Consider the following 20036-nt stretch of genomic DNA (forward strand, 5'->3'; position numbering starts at 1 on the left):
CAAAAGAAATTAGGAAAAACTATTTAATTAAATAAATATGTTAATCATATTTACTAATTTTCTTTATAGTTTGAAACAATTACATATTATCTGACTAGTTAATTATTTTATATCAGAATTTAAGTCAAATACATCTAGATATATCCATTTTTGCTACCAGATACTCTAAAATAGAGAAAGAGGCAGTGCGAGAAGAAAATAGGCGAGCGAGATCTCCAGATACATGTGAATCACGGTAGATACATGTATCTGGGATAGGCAAGCAAGAGAGAGATCAGTGGAGAGCGAGAGAGAAGAGTGGAGAGCGAGATAGAAGAGAGGTGAGTGCGGGAGAGAGACAGATACATGCAAATCATCCACTTGATACAATGTATCCATGATACATGTATCTGGATGTATCTGAATGCACTAGATACATGTATCTGAAGTCCAAAATTTGATTAATTGATAAAATTATTAATATTACAAACTAAGATGAATCTAAGTAATTAGATTCTAAACTAGTGAAAAATCTATATGTTAGCCAAGAAATTAATAGGAGTATAAGATAGGAAGTTCAAAATTTTCGTTCTTTAAGAAAGTTCAAAGAAATATATATAAATAACATACCTGAAATATTTGGACACAGAAAGATAATATGTTAAATATGTTTCAAATTAAATAGTTTTGTTACCCGTAACAAATACAATCGGCATGTTTAAATTCAAGCGAAATCAAAAAAGATTATTACGATAATTTCTTCTTATTTATCTAAGTTTTATTGAACACGATTATCCGATACTTATTTTATCCAAACCTCACCGTTTGGCGAAGAGGTAAACGACCCTTGAGATTGGTTGAAGTCAGTTTAAGGTTGATACTTGATAGGCTTTGAATAAACAGCGTGGATGCTTATCCTGCAATTCTTCCTCTAAAATTTTAGGTGAAAGAGGCCAAATTTGAATTTGGTCTTCACAAAAGAGCCGTTTTTTCCTTACACCTTCTAGTAATTTTCTTCCATCCTCGTAGCATGTTCCCTTTGGTCCAAATTGCTTCACAACTCCCATCCTATACGTGACCCCACCCCCTTGTCTAATCATGTCCGGCAACTTCTGACCTTTCATCAGTGGCGGAATCAAAATTTTCATTAAAAGAATTCAAAATCTAAAAAATAAATACATAAACTAATCGAAGGGGGTTCGACATATACTATAAGGGGGTAGGTTCGGATGAACCCCTGACCATAAGGTGGCTCTTCCCCTGCCTCCAATGCACGAGGAAATGATTTCTTATGATCACTTATAAATTAAATATTAAAAAAATGATATCTTTTTTAAATTTTTTATATATAAAATTAATAATCTCCTATAAAAATGATATAAAACTAAAAATAAATTTATAAAAGGAGTATAAAACTAAATCTTTCCTTTTAGTTCGAATCCATATCGCTATTAATTGACCATTGTTTGGATGTATTATGGAGGAAACATAAGTCTGACCGAGTACTTAATATTCGTTAAGTTTGACTAATAAAATTTGTTAAATGACTATGAGCAACACAACACGGGAGATTTAAATATATCAATTCCCCAAACGTGCATCATGATCTTTTAATATTCAGTATTATTCTCAAATAAATTTTGATGCTTGTGCTAAGTGAATCACTAAATAAAGAGATTGCGTTTAATTATATAATTTATATTTGTATCTTTAATAAAGAAACAATTTTAAATTTGAACATTTTTATTCAATAAGTGGAAGTCGAATAGTTTTGAGGGGTCATCCTTTACAATTTCCAGTATATAAAATAATTTCTTTCTATTGTTTCTTCTATCATAATATCTTTGAGAGAGAAAAAATGGTTTAGATTGAATAACTGCCACCGCTTGAAGATTTTGGTATGATCGAAGGCATAATTCTTTTTGTTTTAATTTAAGTATCTTATAATTTTTTTTAAAATAATATTTTATTCTTTTTACGTGGTTTATTATTTTGATTTAGATGCAAATTTTTAAAAAGTAGATAAAAAATTTTAAAAAAGCATAATACATAAGTATACCATTTAACTTGACTTTATTTCATATTTATGCCTTTTAATTTTGTATGTACACAAGTAGACACTCAAGCTTGTAGGATGACAGGTAGAATCTATGTATTTATTTGTTCAATTTTATATAAATTTAAATGTCTATGCATAGTAGTGCACACCCAAAATTGAACGATATAATTATGAAATAAGGTCAAGTTAAATGACGCATTTATATATTATACCTTTACATACCTAAAATAGACATAATACATAAACATGACCATTGACTTCAGCGGACAACTATGTCTTCCAACTTTGAGTGTGCACAAGTAAACACTTAAAGTTGTATAAAATTAAACAAGTAGACATACATGTCTTACATGGCATAATACATGTAAGCAGAGGCATATTCAGAATTTTGAGATGACGGGTGGCCTATTATAAAAAGATTGATCTATGATATAAATTTGCTCGGTTTGACATTTAAGTTTTCACAACTGAAAATCATTGACATTTAAAATTATAGGCCTAATATTAATATATATATATATATATATATTGAATTAACGAAAAATGGCCTAAAATACCCTCGAAGTATTGAAAATGGTACACAACTACCCCTCATCCACCTATTGGCTCCAAAATACCCTTCTCATCCACCTATTGGCTCACAAATACCCTTCCCATCCACCTAGTGGCTCACAAATACCCTCCTCATTCACCTTTGGGTCCAATTTTAGCCACTTCATTAATGGAGCACCATTTAAAATAATTAAATAATTCTTTTAATTACATGACGCTCAACCATTGATTGCAATTTAATTATTTAATATAATTTTAAACTCACCCATTACCCACCCATTTTTAACTAAACCCACCCCAAAATATAATTTTAAACCCATCCATTACCCGCTCAATTGAACCCATGGGTTCTTTTTGTATTGGGTCGGGCGGGTTTAATAAGTATTAAAATGTACCATAGTGTGACCATTATATTAGTAAAAAATAATTAGTTCACAAAGAAAATTCAAGATTCGGGACAAATTGTATAGATACTGAGTTAGAAATTTATATAAAAAATTCAAAATGTAAATCTAAAGCTATTGAGTTTAGCTGAATTCACCTCTGACTTCGTTCACTACAAAAAAATAAAAAATAAAAAATTACGGACAATAGATTGTTTTTAGTGGAAATTAAGTTAATGTTATTGCATTCAAAGTTGCTAAAAAAACTAATATATAATATAACAAAAAATTTATTATTAATGTTAAATTCTTTATTTGTCGTAGTGATTGCCGGTTTGATTTATATGACTACAATTCTATCACCATTATAAATAAAAAATAAAGATAATCAACAAATGTGAATTGTACATACATTATGTTAGCAACTCATATTTGATTCCACATGAACAAAAAAATATATTTTGTCATGTATATAATTTATGTTTTTATAATTTATATTAATTAATGAAGCTTAAGCTTTATTTATTGAATTTGCTCTTCTACGAGATTTCTTGATGCTCAATATTTTAGGGCGGATTTAATAAGTATTGGGGCGGGTTTAGTTAAAAATGGGTGGGTAATGAGTGGGTTTAAAATTATATTAAATAATTAATTGCAACCAATGATTGAGCGTCACATAATTAAAAGGATTTTTTAATTATTTTAAATGGTGCTCCGTTAATGAAGTGGCTAAAATTGGATCCAAAGGTGCATGGGGAGAGTTTTTGTGAGCCAATAGGTGGATGAGGAGGGTATTTTGAAGCCAATAGGTGGATAAGGGGTAGTTGTGTACCATTTTCAATACTTCAAGTATTTAGGCCCTTTTCCGTTGAATTAATTAAAACCACTTAGAGAAGTGTTATCTAATTTTAGAATGAAGAATAAAAGAAGATAAATATAAAATTCAAATCTCTAATCTCGCGGAGAGAGGTGCACCCAGTCATAATCGCATTATGTGATACTTCGAATGTAGGTTCACAGATCTATATTTCAATATTTTTTTAAAAATATAACACTATTATATATGATCTCGAAAGAGAACTACGTGAACTCGGTGACCACCCTTGAGATACGTCTCTGCATGTAGAACGCCAAGTACACCCTAAAATATATCAAAATATGGATACATCACAATCATACGATTCAATGTATTTCTTATTTTATTTTATTTTATTTTTGAAGCGATTTGATCTCCTTCCCCACAAAATTCCAAACAATCAAGCGATTTGGTATATGATGGGAGCAAAAACAGAAGTCATTTTACTAGACACTCCTTCTGTCCGTAATTACTTGTCCATTTTTGAATTGATACACCTATTAAGAAATTAATTAATGACATAGTGAGTTTATCATTTTACCCCTATTAATTATGAAGTGGATGAAAAGTTCTGTATTTTTCAAAATAATTAGTCATTTAATTGAAACTACTTAATTTATCAAAATGAACAAGTAATTAGAGACACCTATAAAAAAAAAAGTGGATAAATAATTAGGAAGGGAGAGAAACTTCCATGACAAAAAGTTCTGCCGCGTTAATAATAGATAAGAGGATTAAGGAGTGTGCCCGTCCTCCCCCATAAAAGGGCAAAACGATCAACACATGGCGTGCCACCTCCCTTAGTCTCACCTACACCCATCATAAAGGTTTTTTCTAATTTTGATATCTTAATTTCTCTATTTCAGTTTATTTGTACTACAGAAAAAACAAAGAAGCTTCACGCCTCTCTTCTATATATAACTTACCAACCATTTACATTCTTCATCACCATTTCAATCTCCTTTTTCACTATTCATTTATTTCATTTACAAACGATTTGTTGTGGCCGAATTTCATAATCATATCAATATTCGTGGTTATTGATTCTGCTATGGAGAGTATGACGCTCACTGGATTATTGAAACATGTTGCTGAAAAATTCCCTTCTCACCCTGCTATTTCCATTTCCGGCAAGTTTGATATCACTCATGCACGGCTTCACGAACTTATCGAACGTGCCGCTTCTCAGCTTGTATCTGCCGGTGTTCAGCACGGCGATGTCGTCGCTCTTACCTTCCCCAACACAATCGAGGTTCGATTTCCTTTTCTTTTTGTTTTCATATTAATACAGAATAAAAAGGCAGCTCGATGCACTAAGCTTGGCTGGACTATAGTCCACTATTTGAACCCGTGATCACATTGCAGAAACTTTATGGAATCTGAAAGGAAAAAAAGAAAACAGGGTTCGTTTTTACGTTAACTGGAAAAATAAAAGGGGGTTTTACGTTATTTTTGTGATATAATCACGATTTGATATTTTCAAACTATGATGAAGATTTTTAACCTAATTAAAGTAGTAATTTGTGTTTTGAATTTTGATTTTTACAGTTCGTGATCATGTTTCTAGCTGTAATTCGAGTTAGAGCCACGGCGGCGCCACTGAATTCAGCGTATATGGCAGAAGAATTTGAGTTTTATTTATCTGATTCAGAATCGAAACTCTTAATAACTGCAAAAGAGGGAAATGAAGCGGCTCAAGCCGCCGCCTCCAAGCTGAAAATCCCACATATGACTGTAACTCTGCCGGAAGCCGACTCTGATATTGCTTTCTCCCCGGGTCCTCCCGAATCGAACCTTCAATCGGCGTCAGGAATCGTTAACGACCCATCGGATATTGGACTTTTCCTTCATACATCAGGCACCACGAGCCGGCCAAAAGGTGTTCCTCTGTCTCAGCTTAATTTGGTATCTTCAGTGAACAACATCAAATCTGTGTACAAACTCAACGACTCGGATTCGACGGTGATTGTGTTGCCGTTGTTTCACGTTCACGGGTTAATGGCCGGGTTGCTGAGTTCACTCGGAGCCGGAGCATCAGTGACACTTCCATCTGCCGGGAGATTTTCCGGTACAACTTTTTGGTCAGACATGAAAAAATACAACGCAACATGGTACACAGCTGTGCCTACAATTCACCAAATTCTGTTGGATCGTCACCTCAGCAAACCCGAATCCGAATACCCGAAGCTCCGGTTCATTCGGAGCTGCAGTGCAGCACTGGCTCCATCAGTGATGGCCCGGTTAGAAGAAGCATTTGGGGCTCCTGTTTTGGAGGCATATGCAATGACAGAGGCAACCCATTTGATGGCTTCGAACCCGTTACCCGAGGATGGACCACATATTCCCGGGTCGGTTGGGAAACCTGTGGGTCAAGAGATGGCGATATTGAATGAGAATGGTGTTGTACAAGGGCCTAATGCTAAGGGGGAAGTTTGTATTCGGGGTCCAAATGTGACGAAAGGGTACAAGAACAATCCAGAGGCTAATAAATCAGCTTTCCAGTTTGGTTGGTTTCATACCGGAGATGTGGGTTATTTGGACTCTGATGGATACTTGCATTTGGTTGGCAGAATCAAGGAGTTGATCAACCGTGGAGGTAACAAACTCTTCTCTTATTCCTCATGAAATGCATGATAACAATCACATGAAAGTACTCTATGGAAACAAAAAAGTAGGTCAAAGAAACAATCTTTTACTTTGATTTAAGCTACATATACCAATATATAGAGTCCATTTGGGTTAGCTGATTAAAAGTAGTTGATAAGCATCTAAGTGCTGAAGAAAACTATTAGGTGTTGAAACCATACGTTAGGCGTGAGTTTTGGCTTATAAGCACTTCGTAAGCATTTTTTGGTATTCACCAGCCTCACAAATATAGCAGAAAATGTTTATAAGCTAGTTTGACCAATTTATAAACTTAGCGAGACACCCTCATATTACTTTTAGAGTATACTCTTTTATTCAGATTATCTTTTAGGTTTGTTATGAAAAGAAGTTGTGAATAAACCTTAGGAATTTTTTTCATGGTGTACAAAACTCTTTTAAATTCTTTTACTTCTACTAATTGGTGGTAGTTAATGGCGGAGAAATGCTTTTCTTGGGTATCATGTTGTATGGACCGTAAATATATGCCATTTTATAATCTTTATTTATTGTGAAGCCAAGTTTGTGGTCCCAATATGCATAGCTGAATAAAACTTGGCTTGATATTCCGTGTGTGAGATGTAACTTACTAGTAGAATTTTCCTGTCCATTGCTTTGGGAGTAAGGGTGGCCCAAGCCAGAAATTAGGTTCATGATTTTGACTACTAATTTATTTTTATAAAGCCTTACCTAGATTATTCCGTTGTCCATGGTCTTAAAAATGTCTTAACAAAGAAGAATCAAGGCATCCTATGATGTGACAACCCGAACAACAAGTTTATAAAATGGTGAAAAGCATAAACTCTGTCTGTGAGGGGCTTTTTTAATAGTACTGTTGATGAAATTTACATCTTTATACTCTGATATTGCTCAACATGTCATAATCAATAGTCGAAAATAGTACTAGATTCCTGAACTGAAGAATATGAGAGTTGAAGTAACTCGGTTAATTAATATATTAATATATGGAGCAGCGTTAATGCACTATTACTCGTTTGTTGTTATTGATGATCATTTTATTATCTTATAATTACAGGAGAGAAAATATCACCTATTGAAGTGGATGCAGTCCTAGTTTCTCATCTGGAAATTGCTCAGGCTGTTGCTTTTGGAGTTCCTGATGACAAGTATGGTGAAGAGGTAAGATTATAAAAACTCCAATTTTGTGGAATTGGCCCATTTAATTCCATTAACGTGTAGTGGAAATCCACATTTGTTTGTTTCAATCCCATTTGATTACGCGTAAATAATGATTTGGACATGTATGTATTCCTCTGATAGACGTCTAATGTATCTCATTCCATGTTTGCCCTGTTTTCTATTTTTGTGTGTTGTTCAGAGAGCTTGTCTTAAATTGCATTTTGCCCAACCACATAATCCATCCCTATCCCTTTCAAATGCTTCTATTTACTATTGTGAAGACAATTTAGATGGTTTACGTTTTATATTCTTTCTATTGTTTCTAAAGCCATTAATAGCAGTGGGACACTCAGAATTAAAACGTTGTACATTTTGTGATAAAAGAGTCTGTTGAAATGTATATTTAACTCTATTTATGTCTTTTAGCACACATATATGGATGTAGATGGATGAACATCCACAGCCATAGTTGGATCCACTACTGATTTATAGCGATGTTTATGGATTGTTTCCAGCCTTGTTTCATCTTATTCTCATTGTATGGCTGACTAAACCAAACATTTTCATGTTCGACAGATAAATTGTGCAGTTATTCCAAGAGAAGGGTCAAACATTGATGAAGCAGAGGTTATGAGATTTTGCAAGAAGAACCTGGCAGCCTTTAAGGTCCCAAAGAAGGTTTTCATGACTGATTCTCTTCCAAAGACTGCATCAGGGAAAATTCAACGACGACTTGTTGCAGAGCACTTCCTTGCACAGATTTCAACTGCTAAAGTCCCCAAGTTTGGAGCGTAGAAAAATTGTTGGCTATCTACGGTTCGCTCTCCTATTAACAATAAAATGAATGTGTTTTTCAATGTTACTTACATACATACTACTTGGTCAAGAAATTGGGACACGAGAATATATCAGTGCTCTAGATTTTCAGTAATGGCGCAAGTGTATTCTTTTCTGATCTTATCAGGATATTGTTTGGCTAGATATCTTGTATTTCTCCTCTTAGTAATGCAAAGGTTCTTTTATTTGTCACGATGCCTTTATCTTTAGCAAACATAATGCAGTCTCCAGACTTTGTCCAAGTAACATTTCATATTCACAACACATTGAGATAATCGTTTTTGAAGCGAGCCACAATTCCCTTAGTCACAAAATATTGGTACTATAATAAGAATACAATGAGCTAGATTACAGTGATAGGTATGTGAAGCAACACCAACTATAACTACATGGGATTGAGCAACTGTCCCACCACGATGTCACATGCAAAACAAAAATCCAAACCCTAAAACATTTAAAAGAATGAAGAGTGGGACGACTACATAAACAGCACTCGAAAATTTTCCACCAGCTGAATTGGTTAAGCTTCTTGACCTTCTTCATCCTCGTCTTCGTAGTCATAACCTTCCTCCTCAGCTGATGCATCTTGATATTGCTGGTACTCAGAAACTAGATCGTTCATGTTGCTTTCAGCCTCTGTAAACTCCATCTCATCCATACCTTCTCCAGTGTACCAGTGCAAGAAAGCCTTTCTTCGAAACATTGCTGTAAACTGCTCGCTGACCCTACGGAACATCTCCTGAATTGAGGTGGAATTGCCAATAAAAGTTGAGGCCATCTTCAGTCCAGTTGGAGGGATGTCACAGACGGTAGACTTCACATTGTTAGGAATCCACTCCACAAAATAGGAAGAGTTCTTGTTCTGCACATTAATCATTTGCTCATCAACTTCCTTGGTGCTCATTTTTCCCCGGAACATCGCTGAAGCAGTCAGATAACGACCATGACGAGGATCAGCAGCACACATCATGTTTTTTGAATCCCACATCTGTTGAGTGAGCTCAGGAACAGTCAGGGCTCTGTATTGCTGTGACCCACGAGAAGTGAGAGGAGCAAATCCAACCATGAAGAAATGCAACCGAGGAAATGGGATGAGGTTGACAGCAAGCTTGCGGAGATCAGAATTGAGCTGACCAGGGAACCGGAGACAGCAAGTCACACCACTCATGGTGGCAGAAATCAAATGATTAAGATCTCCAACTGAGGCAAACATCACGAGTTAGTACATTAATCTACATATACTAGCATAATACAATCATATAAAAAGGGTAAATCCAACAGAATCTCAATACCAGGATAGAAAGAATCAGACAAAAGACAAGCATAGATGCAGTGTAAATTTAACTACTACGGGAGTACATGACATACAATAACCAAAACATCATAACTGTAAAGTTTCACCAAAAAGAAACTATTGCTGATCAAGAAGACGACTTACAGCTTGGAGTAGTAAGTTTGAGAGTTCGGAAGCAAATGTCATAAAGAGCTTCATTGTCCAAAACCATGCACTCATCTGCATTCTCAACAAGCTGGTGAACAGAGAGAGTAGCATTATAGGGCTCAACAACAGTGTCAGAAACTTTCGGGGAAGGAAACACAGAGAAAGTAAGCATCATTCTGTCTGGGTACTCTTCCCTGATCTTAGATATGAGGAGAGTTCCCATTCCTGATCCAGTTCCACCTCCCAAAGAATGACAAACCTGAAAACCTGAAATTTAAAACAGAGTCCACATTCATAAGCTTTACAAAATAGACAATTTACTTGGATTCAAGCCATTTACTACACAAAATCAACAAAATTATAGCAAATGCAAACTTCATTTCTCTCTTATAAGCCTAACAAAAATTTGTTCAAACAGGGAATGAATACATCAGTCTTCAAACATCTAAATTTAAAATTGCATTGTTATTACGACGTAAACATGATTTCTTGCTAAGTTGGACATACATACCACACGCACTGGATGATCAGTTAAACATCCTTCTTTGAAAAATTATAACGGTCGTATAAAAAAATACAACGTATATAAAAAAAAACTTGAACACTCCTAGCGAAATTCCTGACTTTGCTATCATGCACAAGTACATACACAGCCCGATCACCGTCCGAGTAATCACATGTTACAAAATAAGTTCTGTTATAGAATCAAAAAGCACTAAATGAAAAGCAACAGACAAATTACCTTGTAAGCAATCACTGTTCTCAGCCTCCTTCCTTACAACATCCATAACCGAGTCGATAAGTTCCGCTCCTTCAGTATAGTGTCCTTTGGCCCAATTATTACCAGCACCAGACTGACCAAAGACGAAGTTATCCGGCCGGAATATCTGACCATAAGGACCTGATCTAACGCTGTCCATGGTTCCCGGCTCCAAGTCCATGAGGACGGCGCGTGGAACGAACCTTCCACAACTTGCCTCGTTGTAGTAGACATTCACGCGCTCCAATTGAAGGTCACTCTCTCCTTTGTACCTTCCGGTGGAATCAATTCCGTGCTCGGCACACACAACCTCCCAGAACTTAGCTCCGATCTGGTTCCCACATTGGCCTCCCTGAATGTGCAAAATCTCACGCATTTTTACTTTTGATTTCGCGAGAAATTGAATGAATGGGATTACTGTGGAAGAGAGAATTTGGGTTTAGGAAAATGGAGGAAAGAGGAGTTGAGATTTATATACTGATGAAAGGGTGGTGGGAAAAATGAAAACGGAGTTTGTTCGCCGTTACAACTTGACGGCGACAGTTCATTTTTTGGGGGAATTTTGAAAAGTTTAGTCACGCGGGTTTGACGTGTGTGATAGACACGCGCTTTTATCACGTTGTGAAAAAAAGCGGTTAAGATTGTTGCGTGCACGTGAAGCGTCGGAAAGGAGGCATGTGATTACTGGAGAAGTCATGTGAAAAAACAGCTGGAAGAATTTTTAGAAGAAACTGTTTTTGTTTGGTTCAATAATTGTAGAAAAGGATAACCCAACTAATGAAATGAATAATAAGTCAGTAATTAATTAGTAAAGGATTATGGGGGAGTGGTAAGACGTGAAACTCAAATTAATGATAGTTTAGATGAGTTTCGATAAATATTTGGTGATAATTCAGATAGAAAACTCACACTATAGTTCAATGGTGTGATTTACGAAAAGAATATTCAATCATCAACGACATAAGCAAATTTAGGGAGTTTCAACTTTCAATCGTGGTGTATAGCTTATGGTGTTTGTTTTCATAGGAATATGTTCTCCTCTTCACGTGTTGACAAAAGTAAAAGTTTCAATTTAGCTCAGTCTGTACTGAAGAGCATGGCAGAAAGAAAGAAGATCACCCAAGAAATTATAAAATGCTAAATAATTTGCAATATATATATTTATGGGTCCGACTGAGATAGTTATAATCACGTTTGTGTATATTCTACCGTCTCCAAACCCTTTACATTGGAATTGTTGTTGTATATAGGCCAGACTGTAAGGTGAAGTGTGGGGAAAATGCCATTATATTTTATGGAGCAGAAAAAGTAGAACATCCCAAACGTGGTTTTCACTCAAACAAGTGCAAAAAGAAAACCTAATATACTTTTCAGAGAGAGATTCATATATATTACTCAGTAGGGCTAGCTTATACCAGCAATACAAGGAAGCTTCTTAACTCCTCATGTGTGCACTGTTAATTATATCTTAGTTTTTGTTAGTTTTCTCAAGATAGATATATATTTATATACACATGATTTTTTCTGAAGTTAATGGGTGCACGTACAACCCCATATATAAATGTGGATCCGCCTGTGCCTGACCCTGTCATGAATAATAAAGAAGGGAGAAAGATCTAGAGAGAGTGAGATATCATGGAGTGATCAAGTGAGATCAGATGCATTAATCATTATACTTTCTCATCAAGCAACCTTTCTCTCAATTGCGCTCACCCCTTTTGATATTCTTGTGTCAACATAACATACTAACTTGATAATACATGTGTTTTTTTATTAGATATATTTATGCTTAGATTTTAAAATTTACTAAAATTTGCTATTGAACCAATATAATACATTAATATTGATTGATTTGGAATCGATTTAGCAGTTATCAACCGATGATTATCAATTAAATTAATAACACCTTTATTGAGAAAGACATATATTTATCTATGTATGCTGATATGTTAATCCATGTATTATGATCAGTTAGTTAGTTTTAAGTTTCGATGGGTTAGCTTAATTTGTGGTTAGTGTAGTTGTTAAGTTAGTTGTGCTTAGTGCGTAGGCAATAACCCAAAGTGTTTGATGCTATTGAATCTTGCTACTATTAAATTTCATTTTTTTCAATTTACGATTCTATTTTGATATAATATTAATTATAGCCATGCTCGGCAAATGAATTTGTATATCAAGTAGGAATGTTCAAAATCGAACCATATTGGTATTGAGCTATAGAATAAATGGTTGATGAACATATTAGAATTTTATAGTTAATGGTTTATTGGTGTGGAAACGGATTATTCAATTTCCTTATTGGATAAACCGCTAACCTGTTAAGAATTATCATATTTACACTTTTAACTTAGGTATGTTAGCATCATTTAATAATTTTTTTCAAAATATATAAACTATATATACTTATCTGTTAGTATTAACTATTACATTACTATTAATCTATATTTTTCTGTAGTATAGAAGAATTTTATAATTTGACTACATTTAAAATAGGGAAAAAAAGTCATTTTTTAAGGTGCGTTCAAGGAGAAAAAAAAGGTAGATGTTAGTCAATACATCGTTCGATAACCACCTAATAAGTGCTAATATGTTATCGAACGAACCGATATCTTATAGATTTGCTAGTGGATAAGTAAATTTAAAAATCAATATTTGTTAGGTCAAACTGTTAAGAGAAATTATCTGCCCTATAAGCAGCCCTAATATCAAGTGGTTCTCTTCGATTAGTTTTTACCTTTCTCGATTTGTTGTCTTCTTTACTTATTTTTTAAAATCATCAATTCTCGTATGAATTAAATTTATTTTGAAATTAGTAGGTCTTAATTATCAAATATTTACCAAATGAGTCAATTCGAATAATTTGGATATACCTGTGGCTCGTTTGACCATGCAATATAAAATAATGAGATGAAACTAAAATTTTGTTTGGATGTATAATTTGGACATTTTATGTATACAACAATTATTGATCAAATTTCAATTCAATAAAAAACATGAACATAAGTTGTAGTATACTAGTTTTTAATATAATCTTCACACATATTACGAACAATCTACTCACGTTGAATTTGCATTTCTCAATCATTTTTTTTCCAATTAATGTCACAATGATTAGTCTTGTCTACTCAATATAATAATAAAAAAAAATTATTTATTAAATGTTGATTTGAATGAAGTAGGAATAAATTTTGTTGGTAAATAAATTTGATCAAAAATAATAAATTTGGTGAATTTAAATGAAAAAAATAGGAATTCATTTGAAGTAATAATAAATTTTATGTTGATGTGAATATTTTGGATAAATGTAAAATATAGATGTGAATTTCGTTTTACAAAATATCAACTTGTAGGTCAATTTTTGTATTTGAAAAATTCCAAATCATAATTTAAAATTTCACATCATGATTTTTTTTTTAAGAATTTAGAATTTCATCTCATGACATGAAATCAGCTTGAAATCGTATTGTCCTAACAGGGACGTAATGTCCAAACTGACCCTCCTCAATAATTTTGGACCGATATTGAATTAGCTTTGTTTGCCCCGGATCCGATAACCCATGGATCTTTGGGCGGTCCGAAATCGAACCGTAATGTCTAATTTGTGTATCCAAAACCTCACAAAACCCTCGTCTTCAACCAGCAGCCATACCTAAAAGCTTTCTCATTCACAGTGTTCATTCAACCTTGGAGCTGCTGTTATTTACTTCCTTTAATTCACAAAGCAGAAGCAGAGGAATCATACTCTGTAAGAAAAATGGTGAGCAAAAGGCAGAAATTAGCTCGAAAACGATACAAGGATGCTAATCCTGAACTATTCCCCAAGCCAGAACCAACTCCGCCTAAAGACCCCAACAAGAAAAAGAAGAAGAAGAGCACTTTCAAGAAGAAAAAAGGAGAATCCAAAGATCCTAATAACAAACGTTCATTTACTAAGCACCCTTTTAGAGTCGCTGGAATGAAGCCTGGTGAAAGCTGTTTTATTTGTAAAGAACATGACCATATTGCCAGAGATTGCCCTAGAAAAGCCGAATGGGAAAAGAATAAGGTACAATTTTTGGTTTTTTTCATTATTGTGTATATTTTGTATTGCGATGTTTATGCTACTCTGCTGGAGTTTATGATAGGGCTGGTAATGCTATCAACAACGTCGTTAGCAGAGTTTATGGCAGGGCTGGTAATGCTATCAACAACTTCATACAAGTAACGGAAGTACTAGAAACAAGAGATAGTAACAGAACATAAACTACAACAAACAATACGATAGGGAATGTTCTTCCATTAATAAAAGAAAAGTGAAAATTGAATTGAATCTTTTGTTTTCATTTCGTCTTCTTATTTTGGCATTTCATTTGAATGAATAATGGTGCTTTGATATTTTGGTTTGATTCTCCATGGTGTAGTCATTCCAGAGTTTGGCTGCTAAAACTGTTGATTTGCAACAAATAGATGAAATCTATTATGAACTTAATACTCCATAACTAGATTCAAAGTGCATTGTACTTACTTTACTTAGAAAGAAAATATGTACATTCCATATCATTAATCCCAATTAACTTCTAAATAACCCTTTCCAACTTATAATTGTTACCAAACACCACCGTTGGTGGTCAGTCCACCCTCAACCACTCTTAATTCCACCAACTTTTATTCTCAATGGAGCATTGGAAAATGACTTAGCAGATGATTTTCTTAGGTAAAATGTTTCCTTTTCTGGTAAGAACAATTGAAGTCATACCAAATGTGGTCTTTGGACAGAATCTATTTAGTATTGACTTGTAGTTTCACTGCCCAATGATATCAAAGATGATATTTTGCTACACTAGAAGAATATTATTGCCTCATGCTGATTTTCACTACTTTGGTTGATATGTGTCTATGAAGATATGTTTGCTTTGTCGTCGACGTGGTCATAGCCTGAAGAATTGCCCCAACAAGAATGATGAAGTAGTGGATAAGAAGTTGTGTTACAATTGTGGTAATACAAGTCATTCTTTGGCTAACTGCCCCTATCCGCTTCAAGATGGTATTTTTCCTTGACCTTATCTAGTAGTATCTCTTTTCTTCATTCCGTGTACAATGTATTTTCTTTTACTTCTTTTATTTTTTTTGTGTGCATACATTTCTTCAGGTTACGAACTTTTTCCTTGTCCTTCTCATTGTAATTTCAATACTGATCCACTAATTTTCATGTACTCTGTGTATCAACTTCGTAATATGCAGTATGGAAGTGTTAAACATTGAATAATTAAGGCTAAACTACTAAATAAGTTCCTGAACCAACTGACAGGGTCACGGTATTGGTTAATTGTTATAGTGTTGCCTTGACCAATCAAACTCCATTAATCCATACTTACAAAATAGGAGTTGACCTAAATTGCGTTAATGCCGAGTTAAGAAATTAGTTTCAGAATTTCTTTGGTGGAACAAAAAGAGTATATGCAACCGACAAAACTGAAGTGCTTCAAGAATTAGCATATGCTAAATTGTTGTATATATGTGCTATTCAGATTGAGTTGCCCTTGTCTTCCAAGGGTCTATTGAAGTTGATCTAACAATAATATCTCTTCTATTAGAAAGATTTTTCTTGTTTCTTTTCTTTAATTTTAGTAAAATCATGTTGTTTTCTCAATTATGCAGGTGGAACAAAGTTTGCCAGTTGCTTTATTTGTAAAGAACAAGGTCACTTGAGTAAGGACTGCCCTAAAAATACGCATGGCATATACCCAAAGGTACATATATTCGATTGGCTTCAAACTTCATTTTCAATCACTTCACAGCTACCTTCTGATGCTGGTTCGATACGTCCATGTTTACTCAATCAAAATGAGCTCTTTTCTAGGGAATCTTTTAAACGTTAATTTCACCGGAGGTTAGAAGTTCAAGTTCTGGATGACTTTTGTTTGCAGGGTGGTTGTTGCAAAATTTGTGGTGGCGTTACACATTTGGCAAGAGACTGTCCTAATAAATCCGGCAAAGCTTCTGATATGGCCATTGGTAGATTTAAAATTTGTAAGTACTTTAATATATTATTCCATTAATTTGCTCTTCGGCACTTCTAGTTTTGCCTTCACTTTTACTTGGCAAACTGAGCGCTTGCTCTCTTCTACTTTTCTTGTGCATGACCTAGTCTTGTTTTCTCTTGACAGTCCAACAACTTTGTCAACTTTTTTTTTTCTTTATCTGCTCAGTTGAACAGGTTTTGACCATGGCAAAGCCAAGCCAATTTCATTTGGTGCAGAAGAGAATTAATCGAGCTACAGTTGTCTGTTTATCATATTTTTTTTAATGTAATTAAAGGCCTCTTAAGTCATATCACAGTCACTCTTGTTCCTTTTCAATATAAAGTCCGTACCTTCTCATGTCCTCTTTCATACACTCCTTCAGTTCCATGTTCATGCATTTTGTGCTAAATGTAGCAAGGGAACAGTCCATTTTGTTGGCATGGGGGGGAGGGGTTAGAAGAGAGATTTATGTCGTAAATGGCTGCCTTGTGAATAACTTTTGGTGGACGTTGGTGTGCTCCTTTATTGATTACAAACACACCCTGATAGATTATTTTTTTTACTATATGCTTGTGGCTTGTTAGTAACAGATGCTGCTTGCTAGTGTTGGTTTGGTTTCAGCTGTTCCACCATTTTTGTGACCTTTCCCTTGTTTCTGACAGCTCAATTTGAAGACCGGCCAAGGGGACAAGTTACAAAACTCAGCAGTGGGGATGATCTCGAGGATGACTTCAACTTCATGGCAGAGGATGTTAATGAAGACGATGATGCTAAATTAAAGAAGAAAAAAGAACCTAAAGTTGTTAATTTTGAAGGATGAGTGGATCTCCAGAAGAACCGGTGATCCTGGAAAGCGCAATCTATTGAATAGATATTGATTTTCTTGAAACTGCTCCATATATCTTGTCCAACAACTGCAATTCGCTTTCAAATTTTGATTTGCAATATTCTTTTCTCCTCTAGTTAGTGAGGATCTTGGACACAAATACGTCAGAAAATTAAAACACTTGTGACAAATTGTTCGAGAGTGCTAATGCTAAATGGTGTCTTTTGAGTATGACCAAAAAAAGATTAGGACTATTTTCTAGTCTTCGTTTTTCATTAGTAAACTGTGTATCCACCTTTATTCTTTTTTGCTTTGGGTTAATTGCATGTTTCCCAGTTCTACTTCTGCTGACCTGGTCCTTGTTCACAAATTGATGTTGTACTTTGCTGTAAAAGCTTTCTAGTTTAGTAGGATGATCAAATTAGAGTATTGCATTTCAAATTAATATTGTGCCAACAATATAAAATAGAGAAATTATATAGCGGTTTTTTGTTTTAGTGTAAATTAACATTTGTATATTTAGGGGGCAACTGAATAAAATTTGGGATTAATTTTTATCTTATATTTGGTTTGAGATACAAATGATGGATTACTACCACATATTGATAATGAAATAAAATAATGTCATAAAATATCCTTATTTATCTCATCACGCCTACAAATGACCGTCGTGGGAAGTTCAACAGGAAATTATATTACAGTTGACAAAGAATGGTCGTGGTCGTAGTCGTGACTAAAATGATTAATGAGCCTCAAAATAGCTCAGAATACTCACAACCCCTTATCTAACATTTCCTCTTTAAACTCCGAATCTGTCTCTTGTATTATTTATTATAAATAATAAACCAGCTAGACTCTGTTTTTTCTCTTGTAGATTGAAGGATCTCTACCATTTTCTCCTCTATCCCCCCACCCTTTATCCCTTTTTTTTTCTATCCATTTAGCAGGCAGAGATCCTTATCTATTTCATAATTTCATTATACGATACCATGGTATATATATATATACTCTCTTTCTTTCACTTCTTTCTGTTTCATTTTTTCTTTTCAATCACCATTTTGTCATGTTATACATCTTTAACTTAATTGTCATTCAACGGCAAATCAATCGGCCGAAGTTGACACCAGCTTTTACTTAGACACCTCATCTTAAGTAGGCTTTTTGTTCATTTTGAACATCTGTAGTAAGCATATATTGAGTCATTTCGACACCTTTTTTATATTCTCAGATCCAACTTAAGAGTGTATACGTGGAAAAATTGACCAATTTGTATGTGACACGTAGATTTTTATTTATTTTTAACAAAAATGATTCACTTTTACGATGAATCATGGTGCACTCACTAAGCATATAATTTTCGAAAAAAAATCAATTCTAAATATATATATATTTCCACGGGAGAAAAAATGGATCTATTCATGTTTTCTTGGTTGAATGCATCCACTGGCATACACAAGAGTTTTTGTAAGCAGTATCGGTATTTAAAAAAAAATGAATATCATTATAGCGATAAGGGGTGCCATTTTAAATATTTATAGCCAATATTTTCATTTTGGTTATTATCTATAGTTCGCATATTTAGAAAAAAAATAAATTGACGAAGCAGTGTCATGTGACACCTCTCAGTACAAGGTGCGTAAGCACCTGCATGCATTAGTTTGGCCTCAATCACTCAATGAATGGTTGAATATAATGACATTCATAATATATACTTGTTACTGTTGATCTTATCTTAGGATTTATCAATTGTTCTTATTGTTGTTTCATTTGAATTCTGTGTCTTATTCATGACATTTGACAAAAATATAAATGGGCAGGCAAATGCTGTGTCTGGAACGGCAGTACAAGATGAATGTAAGCTGAAATTCTTAGAATTAAAAGCAAAGAGAAACTACAGGTTCATTATCTTCAAGATTGATGGTCAGGAAGTGGTGGTAGAGAAACTTGGCAGCCCTGAAGAAAACTACGATGATTTCGCTAACTCTCTCCCTCCTGATGAATGTCGTTATGCTGTCTTTGATTTCGACTTCATAACTAATGAAAATATCCAGAAAAGCAAGATTTTCTTTATTGCTTGGTATACATATATAACTTTCATTACATGTGTATATCCATTTGAGAAAAAAAGATACTCAGTGAAAGAAGATTTGGCCTGATTCTAACTAATAATACTATGCGCATGATGATATCTTTTAGGTCACCTGAATCATCAAGGGTGAGGATGAAGATGGTATACGCGAGCTCAAAGGACAGATTCAAGAGAGAACTGGATGGAATTCAAGTTGAATTGCAAGCAACTGAACCTAGTGAAATGAGCTTTGATCTTATAAAATCGCGAGCCTACTGAGTCCTCTCATGCAGTTGCATTTCCAGTTTCTTTGTTGTGGTTCATCTTTGTATTTCTCATGTAATGCCTTAACTTGTGGTAACAGCATTCTGTATCAAATGGTGGTTTTTCTCCTAAATAAAACATCTGATTGTGCTCTTGTTGCATTTTAGACTGACTAATTCCATTATATTTTCATCCATTGAACTTCAAATGAATATATTATTACAAA

The 20036-nt window shown here is 34.3% G+C and overlaps 5 protein-coding genes across 5 annotated transcripts in view; 4 read left to right on the plus strand and 1 right to left on the minus strand.

Annotated features, from left to right (window-relative positions):
* LOC125813291 (heavy metal-associated isoprenylated plant protein 39) overlaps positions 1–20036 on the plus strand; it is a 246590-nt gene that overhangs the window by 151417 nt on the left and 75137 nt on the right. The window lies entirely within an intron of this gene.
* Positions 4664–8639, plus strand: LOC125813274 (oxalate--CoA ligase-like). The gene is made up of 4 exons (XM_049492769.1): positions 4664–5081; positions 5378–6425; positions 7509–7612; positions 8189–8639. The coding sequence occupies exons 1-4, from the start codon at positions 4881–4883 to the stop codon at positions 8405–8407; spliced, it is 1572 nt and encodes a 523-aa protein (XP_049348726.1). The 5' UTR covers positions 4664–4880; the 3' UTR covers positions 8408–8639.
* LOC125813278 (tubulin beta-1 chain) lies at positions 8728–11070 on the minus strand. The gene is made up of 3 exons (XM_049492773.1): positions 10633–11070; positions 9888–10157; positions 8728–9649 (listed from the first exon to the last, which is right to left on the minus strand). The coding sequence occupies exons 1-3, from the start codon at positions 11024–11026 to the stop codon at positions 8970–8972; spliced, it is 1344 nt and encodes a 447-aa protein (XP_049348730.1). The 5' UTR covers positions 11027–11070; the 3' UTR covers positions 8728–8969.
* Positions 14296–17805, plus strand: LOC125813284 (uncharacterized protein C683.02c). Its single transcript, XM_049492780.1, has 5 exons — positions 14296–14695; positions 15532–15673; positions 16288–16379; positions 16557–16659; positions 17315–17805. Exons 1-5 carry the CDS (start codon positions 14405–14407, stop codon positions 17470–17472), a joined length of 786 nt encoding a protein of 261 aa, XP_049348737.1. The 5' UTR covers positions 14296–14404; the 3' UTR covers positions 17473–17805.
* LOC125813289 (actin-depolymerizing factor 12) lies at positions 18325–19976 on the plus strand. The gene is made up of 3 exons (XM_049492786.1): positions 18325–18470; positions 19296–19555; positions 19675–19976. The coding sequence occupies exons 1-3, from the start codon at positions 18468–18470 to the stop codon at positions 19823–19825; spliced, it is 414 nt and encodes a 137-aa protein (XP_049348743.1). The 5' UTR covers positions 18325–18467; the 3' UTR covers positions 19826–19976.

The sequence above is a fragment of the Solanum verrucosum genome, unplaced genomic scaffold, assembly GCF_900185275.1.
Source record: "Solanum verrucosum unplaced genomic scaffold, falcon-dt-bn FXZP01000189.1, whole genome shotgun sequence".
In the NCBI taxonomy this organism is placed as follows: Eukaryota; Viridiplantae; Streptophyta; class Magnoliopsida; order Solanales; family Solanaceae; genus Solanum; species Solanum verrucosum.